This window comes from Rhinatrema bivittatum, chromosome 4 (genome assembly GCF_901001135.1).
Source record: "Rhinatrema bivittatum chromosome 4, aRhiBiv1.1, whole genome shotgun sequence".
Taxonomy (NCBI): Eukaryota; Metazoa; Chordata; class Amphibia; order Gymnophiona; family Rhinatrematidae; genus Rhinatrema; species Rhinatrema bivittatum.
This window is the reverse complement of record NC_042618.1, coordinates 229,612,320-229,632,680: the sequence shown is the minus strand read 5'-3', so window position 1 is coordinate 229,632,680 and position 20,361 is coordinate 229,612,320. Positions and strand designations below refer to the sequence as shown.

Below are 20,361 nucleotides of genomic sequence, written 5' to 3'. Positions count from 1 at the left end.
GCACGTACTATCATATGTGGTGGCAGTGCCCGTAAATACAAGTCTATTGGTCTTCAGTCCTGTCTTGGGTTTCTTCTCTTCTCAAATTGGATGTTAAGGCAGAGCCATGGCATGTGCTGTTGAATCTATCTCTGGACAATCTAAATAAAGACATCTACAGTGTTTTTGTACAGCAACTCTTTATTGCAGCAAGGTTAATTTTGGCTCAACATTGGAAAGATAGCACAGCACCTAGTCTAGCCATGATGCAACATAGATTACATTTTCTGTTTCAAATGGCTCGTCTGACAGCTACTCATCATGATCGTCTGCCAGCCTTCCTCAGGATCTGGTCTCCATATCAGACTTGGCTAGCAGAGCAGAGGTGACCAGTTCAATTCACTCTTGAATACCTTACAATGCGGGACAGTAGTTGAGGGGCTCATTCTTTGATTCTTTCTACTCCTCTCTCTTGTTTTGCCAATGTTCATGTTAATTGTTTAATACCTTGTTTTGCTCTAGCTGTCAGCAGGAGTTGGGAGAGTGGGGGTGGGGGTATTTCATCATCATTCATTATTTGCTGGATTTACTGTTTATAAAATCTGTGTTGGGGCAGACAGATGCTTTCTATTTCTGTATGTTATATTATCCGTAGCGCATCTTCGTATGGCGCATTTTGTATCTTGTATACTGTATCTTGTATTTGAGTTCCCTTTATCTTACGGATCTTATAGTGTTTCTGCATCCTGTTTGTTCTGATAATGAAAAATGTTTAAAAAAAAAAAGAAATGTTTTCAGTCCATTTGAGGATTGAGAAAGGAATGCAGTACCTAGTAGAGTGGGAAAGCTTACTTGTATTTCAAGGATTTTGTGCCATTTTTATATGAGGGGTGGCCAACTCCCATCCTGGAGAGCCACAAACAGGCCTGGTTTTCAGGATATCCACCATGAATATGCATGAGAGAGATTTGCAGACACTGCCTCCATTGTATGCACATTTATCTCATATTCATCGTAGATGTCCTGAAAACCAGGCCTGTTTGTGGCTGTTGAGGACCAGAGTTAGCAACCCCTGGTCTATATTTTCATACACAACAAAGGATTAGGCATCTTCCTTCTTGAAAGAAATGGCATGAAAACTAGTCTGCTAGCTCCCTGAACCTTTCTTGGTCTCAGAAGCTTGGTAAATGCATTTTTTGGGGCAGTATGAGAAGGGAGACTAGAAACTCAATGTATTTTCTTTATAAAACAGCTTTCTCCTTTAATTGAACTTCCTGTTGCCTAAGAGAAGAATAAGAAGGCCTGTGAGTGCTTAGGAGGCACAAGTATTTTTTAAACATTTTAAATTTAATCTTTCAAAACCTAGCCGATTGGCTCCCAGTTGCAATACAAGAAAAGAGAGGAAACATGAAACCTATTTCACCCTCAAGCACCTGAAAGTCTCAGCATGTGCTATGAAGTGAGGTGTCACCAAGCCAGACGGTATTAGATATTTGTATCCCTTGCCCTGTCTTCTCTATCATCCACCTCTTTTTGTATATTTTTAAGTTGCACTTAAAAAAAACTCAGCAGAAAAGAAATAATGTACATATTGATAATTAAGTCCCCGACATCATCTGATGTTTTGTTTATCCCCTGCCATTCAGATGCCCAGTCTCCTAGCCTCACAAGGGCCTTGCAATCTGCTGCTGTACTGTTTACCAATTGACCCAATATGCAAATTCTTGTTTGAATAATTTTGTGGTATTTTATAAATTTGATCCATCACTCATTGTCTCCTTTTTTTAGATCATTTATGAGTAAATTAAACAGCACAGGTCCCAGTACAGATCCTGTTGGTACTCCGTTAATGACATTTCGCCATTTGGAAAACTGACCCTTTAATCCTACCCTATGTTTTCTGTTTTTTAACCAGTTACCAGTCTGCAATAGGACACTGCCTCCTATCCCATGACTTTTCAATTTCCTGAGGAGTCTTTCATGAGGAACTTTGTCAAATGCCTTCTAAAAATCCAAATATACTGTTAACCGGCTCACCTTTATGCTTCCTTTGTTAAAACCATGTTGATTCCCCATTATGCCATATTTGTCTATATGGCCAGCAATTTTGTTTATAAGAATAACTTCTAATATTTTGCCCAGCACTGACATCAGGCTCCACTGGTCTGTAGTTTCCCTGATCATCTCTGGAGCCCTTTTTAAAAATCGCCATCATATTAGCTACTTGCACGTCTTCAGGTAGCATGGCTTTTTTAAATGATAGATTACAAATTACTAGTAACAGGTTTTCAATTTCATGTTTGAGTTTTTTCAGGGCTCTGGGGTAGATACCATCTGGTCCTGGTGATTTATTACTCTCTAGTTTGTCAGTTTGATCTATTACATTCACCATTGTCACAGAGATTTGTTTTAGTTGCTCAGTCATCCCCTTGAAAGAATGTTTCAGGTTTGGATATGTTCCCAACATTCTCCTCTGTAAAGACTGAGGCATATATTTGTTTAATTGTTTCTGTTGTTTTCTTGTCTTCCCTGAGCACCCCTTTTACCCCTTGGTCATCTAACAGCCCAACTGACTCCCTCACAGGCTTTTCCTTTGAAATGTACTTGAAAAACTGTTGTTAGTAGCTTGTCTCTATGGCAAGTTTTTCTCATATTCTGTCTTGGCCTGTTGTACTACTATTTTACATCTGACTTGCCAGTACTTATGCTTTTGCTTATCTTCATATGAGTCTGCTTTCCATTTTTTGAAAGATGCCCTCTTGACTTTAACCGCCTCTTTCACCTCACCATTAAACCATGCTGGTAGTCATTTAGTTGTCTTTGACCTTTATTAATGCATGGAATGCATCTTTTCTGTGCTTCCAAGATGGCATTTTTAAACGATGTTCCCAGCCTGTGGAAACTTCACTTCAGCAGCTGCTCTCTCTCTCTAGTTTTTCTTTAGCTCATTTTCTCATTCTGTTATAGTCTCCCTTTTTAAAGTTATGTTACTATTCTCCCTCCTGTGATTATATTAGATTTGATTGCATGATGATTGACATTGTTAAGCAGCCCCACCACAGTAACCCCTTGCATCAGATCATACACTTCACTGAGGACTAGATCTAAAGTAGCAGCCCCTCTCGTCCAGTTTTAGATTCAGCTGCTTCATGAAGCAGTCATTTATGACATCTAGAAATGTAACCTCTCTAGTATGTCCTGATCAGACAGTGACCCAGTCAGTACCGAGGTAGCTGAAACCTCCCATTATTATTGTTGCCAAAAGTATTTGCCTTGCTAATTTCAGCTAGCATTTCAGTCTGTTTCTTATCTTGGATGGTAGTATACCCCCACTGATATATTCTTATCCATCACACATGGAATTTCTATCCATAAGAATTCCACAGTGTGTTTTGTATCCTGCAGGACTTGTATCCTGCTTGACTGTGCTACCCCTCCATCAATTTGATCTGCCCTGTTGTGTCGATATAATTTATTCCCTGTCTCATTGGTTGTCATACTTCCACCATGTCTCTTGAGATGCCTATAATGTCTATATCCTCATATAATATCATACATTTAACTCTCCAATCTTATTTTTCATAATTATTTGCACACACATTTTAAAGTGTGTTTTTATTTGTATTTTTGTATCTGTTTATAGTCACAACTGCTTATTAGCAGAAAATATAAGCAGTGTGCTCTTTATTTCCATCCATCTGGGCTACCTCAGCATTAACTACAACCTAATTTCCCTATTTTGCAAGTATCCTGGAAAGATACCTCCCTCCAAACCATGATTTCTGGGTGACTATTGGCTTACCTCCATGGTGTAGTGTAAAAGCTGCTCTCTCCTTTCTAAATGTTATTGATAGCAGCTGGGTTCTACCGTGGTTAAGGTGGAGCCCATCCCTTCCCCAGAAAATTCTCCAGTTCCTAACAAGTCTAAAGACCTCTTCCCTACACCATCGTCTCATTCATGCATCCAGGGAAGCTGACTGTAGTTGCCGCGGCTAGGTCTTATTGAAGAAGACTCGTGCCTCTTCATCACTGTATTCTTAAGATAAGTGTGAGAATCAGATATGCAGTCAGGGCTGAGGTTCAACCTTTATGCAGTCAGGGCTGAGGTTCAACCTTTGAATTCCGTGACCCTGATACGTGCATTGAGTAATCTGCTAGTGTATGTTTCTCCTTCAGTAATGAATATTCTGATGCCAACATTGATTCTAGCTTCCCAAGCCATGGTTTAAGCCAGCCACACCGAGGTTTGAGGTAGTGATGCAGGCCCAGGAAAGCTGAGCCAGTTTCTCCCTCACTTTCAGTCTTAGGAAGATCCATCCTGAGATCAGACCCGTTAGCGTGGTTGGCTTCTGGGTTGACATAGTCATGACACTCCATTGCTTTTCACTCGTTAGATGAATCAGAGTCCAAGCATTCCTGGAGTGCTGAAACTTACTCCTGTGTATAGTAGCCTTGAAGGGCATTGCTCTTGAGTCTCCCTTTGAAGCTCTTTCTGCAACCGGAAGAAGTGTGTTCTCTACCTTAGGCCTATTCTTTTCCAGGTTTCATTCAAAGGATGGCTACTTTAGATTGGAACAGACATGAGCCCTTGGAAAGTCAACCCACCTTTTTATTTTTACTTTTTACTGTAATAGACCAGGCAATGCTATGACAAAGCACACCATTGCCAATTGGGTAGTGGACTGCATATCTTATGTCCAGGCAGAATTGACTTTAGAGGGATATATCTAGGCCCACCAGGTTAGGGCCATAGTGACGTCCATTGCCAGTCTTAGTTCTGACTCACTTAAGGAAAGCTATGATGTGAAGTTCTGTTCTCATATTCACATCAAATGGTTGACTAGATTGGCAAGATGCTAGTTTTGGTCTTTCTATTCTTTAGCTCCTTTCAAAAGGTAAGACTCAATTCCTGCCCACCTAGGGCTCATTTTTATGATTTTGGATTGTGGTCCCATTTTGTCACTGTTCTTTAAGGAAAAAAATAGAAAATGAGATTCAAAGATCTGTTTTTTGCCTATTGGTGATTATCTTGTTTTCCCCTTTTTAGTTGAAGATAACCCTTAGTTAGGAAGTTCCACTCATCTGACTAGTCGATCTGATTATGTTTAGAGAAAGTGAAATGCTTACCTGTAAGGGTGCTTTCTGAAGATGCACAAATCCTTCTTCATCCCTTTAGGATTTGTTCTGTTTCTTCTATAAACTTGACTAGACAGGAATTGAGTAGCTATGGGGCTGTGGCAAATGAAGTAAAATCTTTACCATAAAATTCTGGAAAGTTTGTGCCATTTTGGGCCTTGTGTGGTCACATGACTCACTGGTTTGTGCGACAAATAGACTGCTGCTTTAGAAAACACCTGTAACTTTGCTTTCTCCTCCAAAGTATGCCATTAGCATTGAGAAAACACAGCAGATGAAAATATAGATCCAGGTGTGGATTTGGCAGAAGGCACCCATTTTGTCTGTGCCTCAGGTGGCAAACATTTAGGGGCAGCAGGCTGCTTGCTAGCTCTGCTGAATCTCATTAATCGGTGAACAGCTGTAACAGCCCCTTGCATGAGGTGGAGGCAGGGGGTTGAAAGCACCTAAAGTGCCTACGAGTGGCAAAATCCTAAGTCCATCCCTTTATAGTTCCATAAATAAACATTAATACTTGTGTTGTACTTCAGTAGGAGATGAAGCCTTTGCTTTCTGTATATGTAGTTTGACCATAAAATAGATAAAACAAAGTGGCAAAATCTAAAGCAGCAGTGCTAGCCAGATACATATTTTGTAAATGACTTAATTGGCAAGTTAAAGCAAGAAGATCTAGAGATCAGATTGTTCACTTCTAACTCACTTAAGGATTTCAGTTCTCTGTTTGAGAAGATATTAAGAGTTACAGCTTGAGAAGGCTCCTCTTATGTGGTTTCCAACATTACGAATCTAAGCAAACTGCAGCTCTGTTGTGCTGATCCTTATTGGAAGCCTGCACAAAGAAGATGAAGTGCAGTGTTGTCTGCTCTGCGTTTGTCCCAGGCTGCTTTTAGTAGAATTCTCACCATCTGGAATATTAGAAAAGGGTTCATGGGTGAATTCAGAACGACAGATGACAGACCTACAGACTTTACATTGCAAAAAGCATCCATCTGATGAATTTAGTTCTTGCTATTGGAATGCAAACGTTTGGATGTGGGACTTGTCTGTTCATTTCGGCTGCTGGAAGACTGCATCGTGAATCTGCTTCTTGAAAAAGTTGCAAAAGAAATAGAAAAAATGATCTAAACCTTCAGTTCAACACTTGCCCAACTAGAAATTGTAAACTTTTGGGGGGGGATTTTAAAAGAAAACAGATATTGGAGTGGGTTTAAAAGTAATGTTCTCCCTTTAATCCCATCATCTTTGTTCCCTTTTCTGATAATACACTTGGGCAGTTTGGTGAACCTTCCCTTGCCTAAGAGTTGCAGGGTGCCTCTCTGCCAGCATGGTAGCAACAAATATCTTTCCCTCCTTGGGCCTGAATTACGCCACCATGGGCAACGTTTTTCACTTAAGTTTTCTAGCCCCGTGGTTTTCTGATGCTCTTGGGACTTCCAGCTCAATTGGAGCTTTGGGCTGTGTTAGGCTATAGTGCCATGAGTCTTCATCTGCAACTACCTACGGTATTTTCCCCTCTTTTATAACATTTCCACCTAGCCCAGCCATTGTAGTCCTTGGCCAGCGGAGGCAAATTGCAGTTCCTCAGCGAATCTAGTCTGTGTGCACATTTAAGTCCAGCCACCGGGTATCACTGCTGAGTAAGGGCTGAGATTTCCATTTTCATCTAGACTCTGTATTCCAGCAGGCTGCTCAGATCTCCACAGTTGAGCTATTACAGCCGGAAACCTTCAAATTTAATCTTCAGTTTTATTAGTCTTCCACATTTCCAATGGGTTTTTTCTGAATTTATATTAGCACACATGCATCTGAGGGCAAGGGCCGTGCAAGATCTTTGTAATGGGGAAAATCTCTTTCACGATGAGAGAAACAGCTTTAGATGGTATCACCATTGAAAAGTGCTGTAGAACCAAATAATTTGCCACTTCTCGGATCCTGACACAGATAAGGAAGCAAAAACATGCTCTTAGGACTAGGACTGGAAGCACATTTGGTCTGATAATCCCTCTGTGTCTTACCATAATATTTCATGAGGTTAAATTGACTTATCTACGTGTTTACAAAGTTGGTGACATGGGAACCCTAGTTTTTTTTTCATACAATATCATTTGTCTTCTGTGTTTAATTTTGTAGAGTCCTTACCTATGAGGAGTTCAGAGAACAAACACAGGAGATTGCCGGTCACACTAGTGGATGGAACAAGGTATTAACTAAATGTTTATTGCTGTATCCTAGAGCAGAGTTTTGCAGTCCTAAATGGTCGGGTTTTCAGGATACTCGTGATGAATATGCAGATGTCTCATGCATATTCACTGTAGCTTTCCAGACTAGTTAGCTGGGTGTTAAAAAAAAAAAAAAAAAAAAAAACTGAACTAGAGGATCAGAAGTGAAGATTTCCCCATGGGAATTTTCACAACCTGACTTTGTACACTAGAATTTTTATCATTGCTTATTTATTTATTTATTTATAGCTTTTATATACCGACATTCTTGTATAGGATACAAATCACACCGGTTTACAGTAAACATAACATCGCATGGGAGCGTTACATAGAACAATCTGGTTAACAGTGAACTTAACATGCTTGTAGTTAAGGGGGCACCATCTGGATTGGTAAACTGGGAAAGTTACTTTTGAAAAGAGGAATCTTGAAGGGGGGAAGGATATAGTTGGATGGGTCCTGCAAGGATAGGTGTTACCTTGAATCTAGCATGTACACTGATGCATGTGCGAACTTTGTTATATATGCTGCAAAAAATGGTATTCTGGAAAAAAGAACTAACCATTATCTATATCATATACATCTCTCTCTAACATATAGAGATACTTATATCACAAATAACATTTTTTGGCCTGGCAACTTCCATGACTTGGCCTTCCTGCTCAGTTGGAACCAACCTGGCTATGGGGACAAAAACCTTTTATATACCTTTAATGTTGTTCATTTTTTGCTTTTCTGGCAGTTGGAACCTTTAGTAGACACTTGTTTACAGTTTTAGAGACATTTTATCAAACTTTTGTTCCAGGACAAAAACTTTCCCCTAAATTTTAAATGAAAATAACCTTATAGTTTTGATGGTAAAAGCCTGCCAAGCATATTGCTTCAATTTGCATATTTTAGCTTTTGCATCACAGAGGAAGGTGAAAATAGCAAGTTGCTATGGTTTTCCAGTTAATTTAAAAGTATTCTGATGAATTGCTTTATATTGTGCATTTGAGGGATGACTATATGGCTGTATTTTCCTGTCTTATATTAAGAAATTGTTCTTTTGATTGTTGTATTTTTATGCTGCATATTTAAATGTTCCTTGTTTCGTGCACACTGTGAGGAGGTGAATAACAAATGTTTTCAGTTCTTTAAATAAAAAGCTTTTGAATGTAAAACTTTCTGTACAGATTTACATCCATTTGCCTCTGTGGTGCAGTGGATGGTTCAACATCCACTGCACCACAGAGGCACCACAGATTTGCATACACTGAAGACAGTGCATGCAGATTTATCTCATGCATATTCATTGTGGATATCCTGAAAGCCAGACCTGTTTGTGGCTCTTGAAGATTGAAGTTGGCCACCCATGCTAGCTGCTCTCTAAACCATGCTCACTAATAAAAGACAATGGTTGGTGACTGAAGTAACCAACACAACTGTACTGTGATCCTCCTCTGCTGGAGAAGCTGTTCTCAGAGGAAGTTAAAAGAATTATTGTTCTGCTCCCAGTTCTACTGATACTGCCTTCACTTCCTCTGCCTATGCCACAAGTCGCATCAAAGAAAGCACCACAGACAGAAATGTCTCCAGATTTCTATGCAAGACAGGTACTGTCTCCTGAAGACAGTGCGTGCAGATTTCTCATGCATATTCATTGTGGATATCCTGAAAACCTGGCCTGTTCTTGGCTCTTGATTGGAGTTGACCACCCCAGGCATATAGTTTTATATGAACAGCAGACATTATCTCAGCTTTGTGAGGTAAGGGAAGAGAATGGAGTAATTTGGGCTGGGATTGGTTTTTAATCTCTGGCCCAGCCTAGCGGCTTGGCAGCACTGCACTTAGAGCTCCTGGGTTTGATTCTCAGATCTGACTTTCGCTCACTGTTAACACAAATGGGTGGAACCAGGATGCACATGTACCAGGTCCAGGAGGGAGTCGTGGTTCTGGCTCGTGGCTAAAGATTGTTGCTGCAGTGGCTGAGATAGAGAAGGTGTTAAAAAAAAAAAAAAAAAAAAAATTAAAAATATAAGGAGAATGCCTAGTAATTACGATTGAAGGCTCATAGCCCTGTAGCACACAATAGAGGTTAGTTCCAATGGCTTTGGAAGCCCAAAGGAGTGTAATATAAAAAAATAAGAAATGTATTTCCAGGTCAGTTTTAAGGGAAGTGCCTTGCCTCTTTGGGAGATGTTGGGTTAAAGATGTGGCCAGCCTTCCTTCGGCATCTTGATGGTTTGGCGAAGCTCTGCCTGTTCCTTAATTAAATAGTTGAGCCAGGGGCGGATTGCTTTGAAAGTAATTGTTTCTTTACAGCAGAAAGCATGTGGCCTGTCAAAATACCTGAATTTTCCAGGGTTATGTATATTTGCCTTCGTGTATTCCCAACACACTTCCCTCCTTCATGTCTGATTATATTTTTACTTTTAAAAATAATTGCAATATCTTCTCCTGGAATGCATTATGTGTGTGTATGAGATTGTTTTTGAAAACACAAAGCACAAAAATAATGATATAAGTCCTCCCCCACCCCACTGATGTTGCTGACTCATATAATATTCAGCCAGCCAGTAGCACAACACCTTGACTTCTTAGATGTGATCCAAAAATGATTGAGATTTGGCTGGGGGATGTTAAATAATGATGAAGTGGACGGTGCAGGAAGTATCTTATGCACTGCATTGTATGTAACTGTAATAGTGTTGCTCTCCATGTATTTTAGTCTGAGCCTCTTGTCTTCTGTTTAAAGGTTGTGGTGCCTCTGGTTTTGCTTCAGTCGTTACTGATGGAATTGGCAACGCGGGGCCAGCAGCCGCTAAGCACGCTGCTGCAGTTTGGCGTCACCTACCTAGAAGATGCAGCTGCAGACTACATTATTGAGCAAGGTGGATGGGTAAGGGAAAAAAAAAAGTTTGAATTGACAGCACCATGGTGGAAAGAGGAAAGATCAAATATTTTGGAGAGGTGCACACAGGAGTTGTAGCCCCAGGGAGGACTAGGAGCAACCAAAAGTGTAGAATCTCGAATAAAAGTATCTGTATTGTGTGTGTTGAGGTCAGGGGAAGAGTTTATGGCTGCAGCATAGTAAGTAATGGTGGCACGAAGGTTGCCCGATGCTATACTTTAATGGATTGAGAGGCATTAAATTAATTTTCATTGCTGTCATCTTTATATCTGAAGCTAATTTAAAATTCTTTGTTCCTAGTTATTTGATCATGATCATATTATTTCATATATGTATGTAAGTAAATAAATGTTAATTGTCATGTACATTGCAATGTTGTAGTTAGAGGAGCACAGTCTTTGAAGAGGGAGCTCAAACCCCTTAAATCAATAGATTTATAGCTCTGCAGACTTCCATGTTGACTTCCATTGGTGCTTTCACAGGGGCTTAACTGTAGGGCATTTTGTTGGTCTGAGTGCAGGCAGTCCAGTCTAGAATACAATTTTGGGTAGCTGGTTTAAAAATTCCTTGTCTTTCACATGTAGCCCTGGTCACTGTCTTCCTTTTAATAACGGTGGTGGTAGCTGGAGAAGTTGATGATCTTATATAGGGTTTCCATTCCACCTGACCTCCCTGAAAAAATAGTGATAGTGGACCATATAATAATTATCGCTCTTGTAGTTACATCTTCCTTCAAGTCTTCAGTCTTGTTGTTGGTGTGAATCTTAATTTTATCTCCTTGGGCATTGACGCCTCTTTCTCCTTCATTCATAGTGTGCTCTGATGCTTCCCTTTTTTTTTTACCTTGTGCACAGTGAGCTCTGATGTCTGTAGTAAACCAATATGCATGCCAACAGGTTATTGCACCTCTTCATGGTACCATTTAAATAAAATTAAGACACTTCCAATATGAAAGCATCTTCCGCTTTTTCAGACAGTTATTGATTTTTCATCCATCTTTTCCTGGTACACAGTGGCATGGGAGTTCCATTGTTGGGTGTTTGTATATGCTGGTTACAAGCAGAAGAGATCATATCCACAGGACTGTATCTGTTGCTTTTATTTGTTCTCGTAGGACAAGCAGGATGGTAGTCCTAATACGTGGGTGACATTATTGCATGAAGCCCGGCACGGAAAACTTATGCCAAACTTTCTGGAACTTTGCCCCATTCCATTTGTCCACGTGGGTTGCCTCTTCAGTCTCTCTTTTTTTCCCCAGAGCTTTTACCTCGCAGTGAAGTGAGCTTGTGGCTTTTCTTTAAGAAACTGTCTTGGAAAACGTTTCCACTGTCTTTTGGGTTTTCTCACAATTTCATGAACACAGGTCCCTCTCGGTTTCCTTTTAGTCTGCCCCAGTAGGGGTTTTCTGCGGTTCGGTAAGTTTTATTTCACTTCCATTCCCCCCCCTACCCCAGTGCCTCGGTGCCCACCAGCATCGACCGCCAGCTGTCACAGTTCTTGTTTTTACCTTTTCGTTTGTCATGGCCTCATTTGGTTTCCGTTGATGCCCCCAGTGTCAGACGACCATGTCCATTACGGACCTCACGGGGTGTGTCTCCTCTGCCTGGGGGCGTCACATGACATTTGGGGTTGCTGCATGTGTGCCCAGGTGACCCTTAAGGGATGTCTCGCTCGACTCGATAAGATGGAGAAACTCTTTTTGGGTTGAGGAAGTCCAAGCCACAGACATTGACACCAATGAACCTGGGACCCACACCAATGGGCACTGAGCCATCAACATTGGCGGGGCTGTCTGTTCCATCGATATCGCCAGCGGATAGGGCCCAGGGGACCAGCCCCTGTCAGTCTCTTCCAAGTCGAGGACATCAGGTTTGTCATTGACCTCTGCACTGGGGAAAGACCTGGCCAAGCACAGAGGGAAGCCGAGGAAGCATCGGCACCAGGCACCTTTGATGCACAGTGCTGGGCTCAGGAAGGCGCTGGCTCATGCCGTGATGCCCCTGAAGTGACCCCATGGCGAGGAGTTCCCATCCTCTATCGATGCTGGGGGTCTGTGAAGGTCTCCACCGGTCCTGGTGCTAGTCACCAATCCACCTTAGGGATCTGAGGAAAATTTGGCCACCCCTCCTGCCTCCCAGTCCGTTTCAGCATTGGCAGCTTTCAAGGTGGATTTGGAGCGCAGGGTTCAGCTGGCAGTGGAGCAGGCATTGCAGGGCATTGAGCCGGTGACACAGTGACGTTGCTGGCACTCACCCTGCTGGAACCGTTGCTGGAACGGCCCAACATGCTTATTGGTGTGTTACCAACCCAGCTGGTGTTGGTTCCTAGGAGGCCATCAATGCCCAGTGGGGCACAGATACTTCCTCCAAACGATACAGTGCTTGTTGCTGGTTCCTCAGAGGAGGAAGCTCCATCAAGGCCGGCGGGGAGTCTGAGGCCTGCAGCCCACTGTCCAGCTTTGCTAGGGCCAACACCAGTGCCACTGATGCCCGTGCCTCTGGACGAAGGCCGAGCACCTAGGGCCCCATCCCCTGTGGACTACAATGAGGATCACACCACATATGACCCCTAGGGGAACGACACTGAAGAATTCTCCTCCGAGGAATTGGAGGGTCTCCCTTCATAGCAGTCTCCTCCAGAAGAGCAAAGGAGGTCTTCACCTGAGTACCTGTCCTTCACGGGTTTTGTGTGGGAGATGACTGAAGCAGTCCCATTTCAGTTGATGACTGAGGAGAATGCCAGGCACAAGATGCTGGAAATCCTCCAGTTTGTGGCAATCACGTGCATGAGATCTTTACGGAGTTGCTGAGAATCTGGGAAAACCCCCTCACGGTACCTCCTGTAACAGGAAGGCAGATGGGGTTTACCTTATCCAACAGGCTACTGGATTCGAGAAGCATCAGCTGTCACACCAATTGATAGTGGTCAAATCCGCTCTCAAGAAGGCCAAGTGCTCTCAGACCTATGCATCTGCACCCCTGGGCAAGGATCACAGAGCGATGGACGCTCATGGGAGGAAAGTATTCCAGGGGGCCATGCTCATTGTCCGCATTGCCTCTTATCAGCTTTACAATCAGATACGTGCTTTGAGCTTTCAGAAATTGGCTGTCCAACAAAATTATCCTGATCCAAACAGACAGCCAAGTTACAATGTGGTATTTCAAGCGGATTGTGATGAATTGCAGGAGCACCTTTTGAAACTGGAAGATTGGGCTTCCAAATGGCAGATCAAATTTAATGTGGACAAGTGCAAAGTGATGCATATAGGAAAAAATAACCCTTGCTGTAGTTACACAATGCTAGGTTCTATTTTAGGTGTTACCACCCAGGAAAGAGATCTAGATGTCATAGTGGATAATACATTGAAACTGTTGGCCCAGTGTGGTGTGGCGATCAAAAAAGCAAACAGAATGTTAGGAATTATTAGGAAGGGAATGGAAAATAAAACAGAGGAGGTCACAATGCCTCTGTATCACTCCATGGTGAGACCGCACCATGAATACTGTGTGCAATTCTGGTCACCACATCTCAAAAAGGATATAGCTGCACTGGAGAAAGTGCAGAGAAGGGCGACCAAAATAAGGGGCATGGAAAGGCTGCCCTATGAGGAGAAAGGCTAAAGAAGTTAGGGCTGTTCGGTTTGGAGAAGAGACTATTGAGGGGGGGGGATATGATAGTCTACAAAATCATGAAAGAACTTGAACAAGTTAATGTAAATCGGTTATTTACTCTCTCAGATAATAGAAGGACCAGGGGGCAAGCCATGAAGGTAGCAAGTAGCTAATTTAAAACAAATTGAAGAAAATTCTTTTTCACTCAGCGCATAATTAAACTCTGGAATTCGTTGCCAGAGGATGTGGTTTCAGCAGTTAGTGTTACTGGGTTTAAAAAAGATCTGGATAAGTTCCTAGATGTTAAATCCATAAACTATTACGGTAATTAATAAGCAATAGTAGCTTGTGATCTATCTGATGTTTGGGTACTTGTGACTTGGATTGGCCACTGTTGGAAACAGGATACTGGACTTGATGGACCCTTGGTCTAGCCCAGTATGGCATTTCTTAAGTTCTTATGTTTTATGTTCTTATATCAACAAGCAGGGAGGCATAGGGTCGTACCTTCTGTGTTGGGAAGCGGTCCAGATCTGGTCCTGGGCCCCGACTCACGGGATGGTGCTCAGGGCCATGTATCTGGCTGGAACGGAGAACGTGATAGCGGATAGGCTAAGTCATGCCTTCAGACCCCTTGAGTGGTCTCTGCACCAGGGGGTGGCAGACCGGATCTTCCGCCTCTGGGGAAACCTAGTTGTGGACTTGTTCACATCCCCCTGCAACAGGAAGGTGACTCAGTTCTACTCCCTGTATGGGACGGACGGCAAACCAGCCTCGGTTGCCTTTGCCCACCATTGGGGCAAGGGTCTTCTGTACGCATATCCTCCAATTCCTCTGGTGACAAAGACTCTCTTGAAGCTTCACGAGGACCGAGGGACTATGAATCTCAGCACCTCATTGTCCGAGACAGATCTGGTTTCCATTCCTTCAGGAATTGTCCAGCCAGAGACTGATCAGTCTGGGGACTTGCCCAGATCTCATCATGCAAGATCAGGGCAGGTTGTGGTATCACAACCTCCAGGCCCTGTTGCCCACAGCCTGGATTTTGAGAGGTTAATTCTGCAGCTGTTTGATCTTTCTGACAATGTGTGTCAGGTCCTGGTGGCTTCCTGAAAGCCTCTCACTAGAAAGTCCTATGGACTGAAGTGGAGGAGGTTTTCTTTGGTGTGAGCAGAAGGCCCTAAATCCGTTCTCCTGCCCCACACAAAAACTGCTGGATTATCTTCTACACCTGACAGAGGCTGGCCTGAAGACTAACTCTGTTAGAGTACATCTCAGTGAACTTGGCGCATTCCATCTAGGTGTAAATGGTACGCCCATCTCTGTGCAACCTATAGTTGTATGTGTCATGCGAGGCCTGCTTCAATTGAAGCCTCTTCTAAGGTCTCCCGTTGTGTCTTCGGACCTCAACATGGTGCTAGCTCAGTTGATGAAAGCTCCTTTTGAGCTTCTGCGCTGTGAACTGAAGTACCTGACCTGGAAGGTCATATTTTTGGTGGCAGTCACTTCAGCGGGCAGAGTCAGCGAGCTCCAGCCCTTAGTGACTTATCCACCTTATACCAAATATTATCATGGCAGGGTGGTCTTGCGTATGCACCCTAAGTTCCTGCCTAAGGTGGTGATGGATTTCCACCTTAACCACTACATCGTCCTGCTAACATTTTTTCCCAGGCCCCGTTCGCACTAAGGCAAATGAGCCCTGCACATTTTGGTTTGCAAGAGAGCCTTAGCCTTCTACCTGGAGCGGACAGAAGCCCATAGACAGTCCAATCAACTTTTTATTTATTTTGATAGGAATAGGTTGGGAGTTGCTATTGCCAAACAGACACTATCCAGTTGGCTATCGGAGTGCATCTCCTTCTGTTATGCCCAGGCAGGACTGCATCTTGGGGGTCATGTCAAGGCTCATTCTGTCAGAGCCATGGCAACGTCAGTGGCCCACTTGCAAGCAGTTCCCGTGGAGGAGATCTGCAAGGCTGCGACGTGGAGTTCTCTCCACACGTTCGCATCGCACTACTGTCTGAATAGGGATGGCTGATGTGATAGTAGGTTCAGCCAGTCTGTCCTTCAGAATCTCTTTGAGGTGTAGAACCCAACTCTCCCTGCTTAGGGCACATTGTTTGGGTTCAGGCTGTCTCCCCCTCTGTTACCAACAGCACTGTGGTTGTTATGCCCGTTGGCACCTGATTGGTGCTTGTTGGTCCCCTTTTATTTTGGGGAGCAGGCTGTAGGTAGGGATTCACCCATGTGTGAGACTACCATCCTGCTTATCCTAGGAGAAAGCAGAATTGCTTACCTGTAACAGGTGTTCTCCTAGGACAGCAGGATGTTAGTCCTCAGGAAACCCGCCCGCCATCCCTTGGAGTTGGGTTTCTCCTACTTTTGTTTTAATTTTTATCATAATTCTATGTTATGAGACTGAACAGGGACCCTGCGTGGGCGTATGCACAGTCAAAGTTCCATAAACTTTGACACAGGTTGTTCGTGCAGGCTTCATCCAATGATGTCACTCATGTGCGAGGACTAACATCCTGTTGTCCCAGGAGAACACCTGTTACAGGTAAGCAACTCTGCTTTCCTACAGCTGTACTAGATATATGCAATAAATGTGCCAATATATTTCCTATTACATGATGAACTTTTCCATTCTCTAGGCAGTGCAACTAGTATTCGTGTATTATGTCATTCGAGCCAACATGACGGGCTGAAGACTCCCTGCCAGATATTGGGGATCCAAATTAATTATTGTGTTTCTGATTCCAGAGGAGGAATGTAGGATTAGCAAAGTGATTCCAGCAAGTTGGCTTTGTAAAGCTGCAAAGCTAGTCATGAAAATCTTGTGATTAGTGAATCATTGGAGGAAAATCCTCTTGTAGTCGTGTTGCCTCTTCTCATTTGCGGTGGTGTCAGTAGTAGTTTGTTGGCTGAGTGTGTATCAACAATTTTAGGGAGTTGCCTGTTCCAGTGACCTTGGACTAGTAACAAGGTACATGAAATTGGCTTTGACAGGCATCTGAGGCTATTGGCTTAATTAGTAACCATTCTTGCTCCTGTGAGGGGTTTATGTAGGTCTCAGCCATTGAGACTTCTGCTGGGTCTGTGTGCTTGGAATTTATGATCAGTTATGGGAAGAGGTGTAGTCTGGTGGTTGGAATACAGAAGTGTGAGTCAGAGAACGCCTGAGACATGAGTGATAAATTCCTGCTCTGTCACAGATTGTGTCATCATAGGCAAGTCACTTTACCAAGTGCCTTACTACTTTCATAAAATAATAAAGAAAATAACAGGATAGGAAATATGATTTGAAAATTTAATTCATGAGACATGCCATATTTTAAATGTGTGGTATTTTTAAATTAGTCTTCAATAATGCTGTGGCACCATGAGCAGTTTAGGGTAGCCAGAGGACAAATTCAGGCTGGAGACTGGCAGAACTTTTTCATAAACTTTATTAATGACAAGAAAACAAACAAAACAGCTCTGCCATTCTTCGCGGTTCAACAACACAAATGTAGTAATACAAGTTATAGTTCAGCAGTATTCTCTTTCTCTGGGCTCTCTCCTGGGCCTTGCTAGTTATACATCTTCCCAGGGACCTGCTCCCGGGCCAAGATTCCCTGCTGTCGTAGGCTTTAAGGTGGATCGGGCCAGATCTCTGGATCCGGTCCTTTAGGATGTTCTCCGTATACTCCTTCACTGATACCTATGTACGTTATACAGAACATATTTGTATACAAGCAGATGCCATTAACCATCACCAACAGATTCCTTTTTCCTGTTTAGAACTGATGCTGATCTCGTTATTTCTTTTGTGAATTGGTTCCCCTCATCTTTTATTTATTGTAGCAGATGATGCATACTTAATTTATTTTTCTTATATTGGTTTTATCTATTGTATTATCTTCACTGTATTCCTTTCAAGAAATTCTTAGACTGTTTGTTTAAAATGTAATAAATTAAGAGACATGCAAGAAACCAGTTCATGCTGCTGGAGAAATGTAGCACTCATTTCCTGAACTTTCCTGAAGCTTTAAAGGAGAATTTGCCTGCCCAAAATTCCAAGGGGTCAATCCAAGTAGAGAAGATGTTTTCGGCTCGAGGGAGCTCTGAGCTGATGTATTTTGAGAAACGCTCTCTGCTGCTGCTTCTGCTAAGCTCCATTTTGTGCTGGTCAGAGCTGATGCAATATCGGTGCACGTTAAACGAGTGCTCATGATTGAGCACCTGCTCCCTTAACGTGCGCCGATCCACCTCTCCCAGGTGCTCGATTTAATATTTAAATCGGGTGCCATGGTAAAAAGGATGCACTAGGGGAAATTGTGCGCCCCTAGTGCCGCCTCAGTGGCTGGCGCCCGGGAGAGATGGCAGTCAGCTGGTTAGGAAAATGGACGCTCAATTTTATGAGCATCCCTTGTAGTAACCTGTGCACAGCCACGGGTTAGGAAAATGGACGCTCGTTAATTGAGCATCCCTTTTCCTAACCTGACTGCCCACGTGCTTTTTTTTTTAATTCTCCTATTTCAGTTCCTCTGACTTTAAATATTAAATTGAGCACCCGGGAGAGGTGGATCCGGTGCACGTTAACGTAAAGATATTAAGTCAGAGGTACCGAAAAAAGGAACAGAAAAGCAGCATTTTCTGCTTTCTGTTATTTTTTGGGCTTCTCAAGAATTACTGCCTGCTCCGGGCAGGTGTTAATTTTTGCAGATTAAAATGTGTGCGTTGGACGCACATTTTTTTTTTTTTGAATTGGGGGAGAATAGCTATTAGCCTCATCAATATGCAATTGCTTGTGATGAGTACTATTACCTTCACGGGGGGTTGGACACGCTAATCCCCTTATAGCATAAGGGGTTGTGGACGTGCATCCCAAACACGCATCCACTCACGGGTTAAACAGTGCGCTTGGCTGCGTGCACTATATTGCATCGGCCTGAGTGTGTGTAACCCTGACTCCTCACTACAAATAGATAATCCCAGCAGTAGTGAATCCTTTACAGCTTTCTACAGTCTAAAACATTTGTCAAGCAGCTAGACATTTTCATCTGATTGAGCAATAAACTGTCTTGAATTTTGTTTCCAAGCTCATCCTCAATTCCAGGTTCTGCCTTCCTTTAGACCTTTTTCCCGTCATGACACACCTGAGAGACCACGCTCACATGTGTGACACGCTCACATGTGTGACACACTGCTCATTACAATGAACAAGGGAAAGATAAGTACTCTGTCTGAACAGAAATTGCATAAATAGTAAATCTCCCATATCAAAACAGCACCAACTTCCAGCACTCAAACAGTAACCACCTTACCTAAGAAAAGGCAACACTGTAAATATTAAAACAGGCCTTAAAACACCAATACAACTCCTATTAGGAAAATGGCTGCTATAGAGTCCTACACAGAAACTACACGCCAGCAGAATACCTCACCTCAGTCACATGTGCCAGACCCTCACCTAACAAAGAATAAAGAGACCATAAAGCATAAATAGAAACATGCAGACAAAAACTGAACTGGAAACCGTAACAAGCCAGAGAGTCTGTATGCAGTGCAACAAAGGAAAAAGAGAAACATGACCAGTCCTCATAAAATAAAACAAGAAATATAAAATCAATAGCAAAAAAACCATAATAATAAAAAGAACAGATTATTTTGAAACAGCTGATGAATGGAATATCCAATAATTAAAAACTCATATAAAAAATTTCTAGATACCAATAAAACATTTCAAAATAGCAGGCACAAAGACCCAATAATGAAAAATAATAAGAATAAAAAAAATGCTTTGCTCTGCATACCTGGGAACATTTGATATCCAGGTACCCTGAGATTGTTTTGAATTAGCAGGAGGAAGGATGGTTTGCTTGCAACTTTCTCCTCTGTCGCACACAAGCTTTCTCTCACACTGGCTCTCAATCACACACATATATACATGCTCTCTCAATCACGCAGATATACACATGCTTTTTCTCTCTCACTTATATAGGCTTTTAATCATACATTTACACACATGCTGTCTGTCTTTTCACACACACACACACAGGCTTTCAATCACACACTTACATACATGCTGTTTCTCTCTCACATATAGACTCTCATTCACACACTTACTTACACACATGCTCTCTCTCTTTCTCCCACTTACACACAGGCTCTCAATCACATACTCTCTCACCTATACTGGCTTTCAATCACACACAGACACATGCTTTCTCTCTTTCTTATACACACAGGCTCTCAGTCACACACACACTCTTTCACACAGAGGTTTTCAATTACATGGGTAGATTTTCAAAGGGTTACGCGCTTAACCCTTTAAACACCCCCCCCCCCCCGTGCAAGCCCCAGGACGCATGTATGTCCCAGGGCTTGAAAAAGGGGGCGGGTGGGGGCAGGGCCGGAGCCTCCAGGCACAGCAGCCATTTGCCGCTGTGCCCGGGATCGCAGGCCGGCACGCGCAACCTACCCCTGCCCGGAGGCAGGCGCAACTTAAAAATTAAAGGTAAGGGGGGGTTTTAGGTAG

At 42.8% G+C, this 20,361-nt stretch overlaps 1 protein-coding gene across 2 annotated transcripts in view; it reads left to right on the top strand.

The window, feature by feature from the left end:
• BCL2L13 (BCL2 like 13) overlaps nucleotides 1–20,361 on the top strand; it is a 103,993-nt gene that overhangs the window by 27,182 nt on the left and 56,450 nt on the right. For both annotated transcript variants that reach the window (XM_029599845.1, XM_029599846.1), the window contains exons 5-6: nucleotides 7,246–7,315; nucleotides 10,072–10,215. In XM_029599845.1, coding sequence (XP_029455705.1) covers nucleotides 7,246–7,315; nucleotides 10,072–10,215 — 214 coding nt within the window. The remainder of the gene's footprint in view (nucleotides 1–7,245; nucleotides 7,316–10,071; nucleotides 10,216–20,361) is intronic.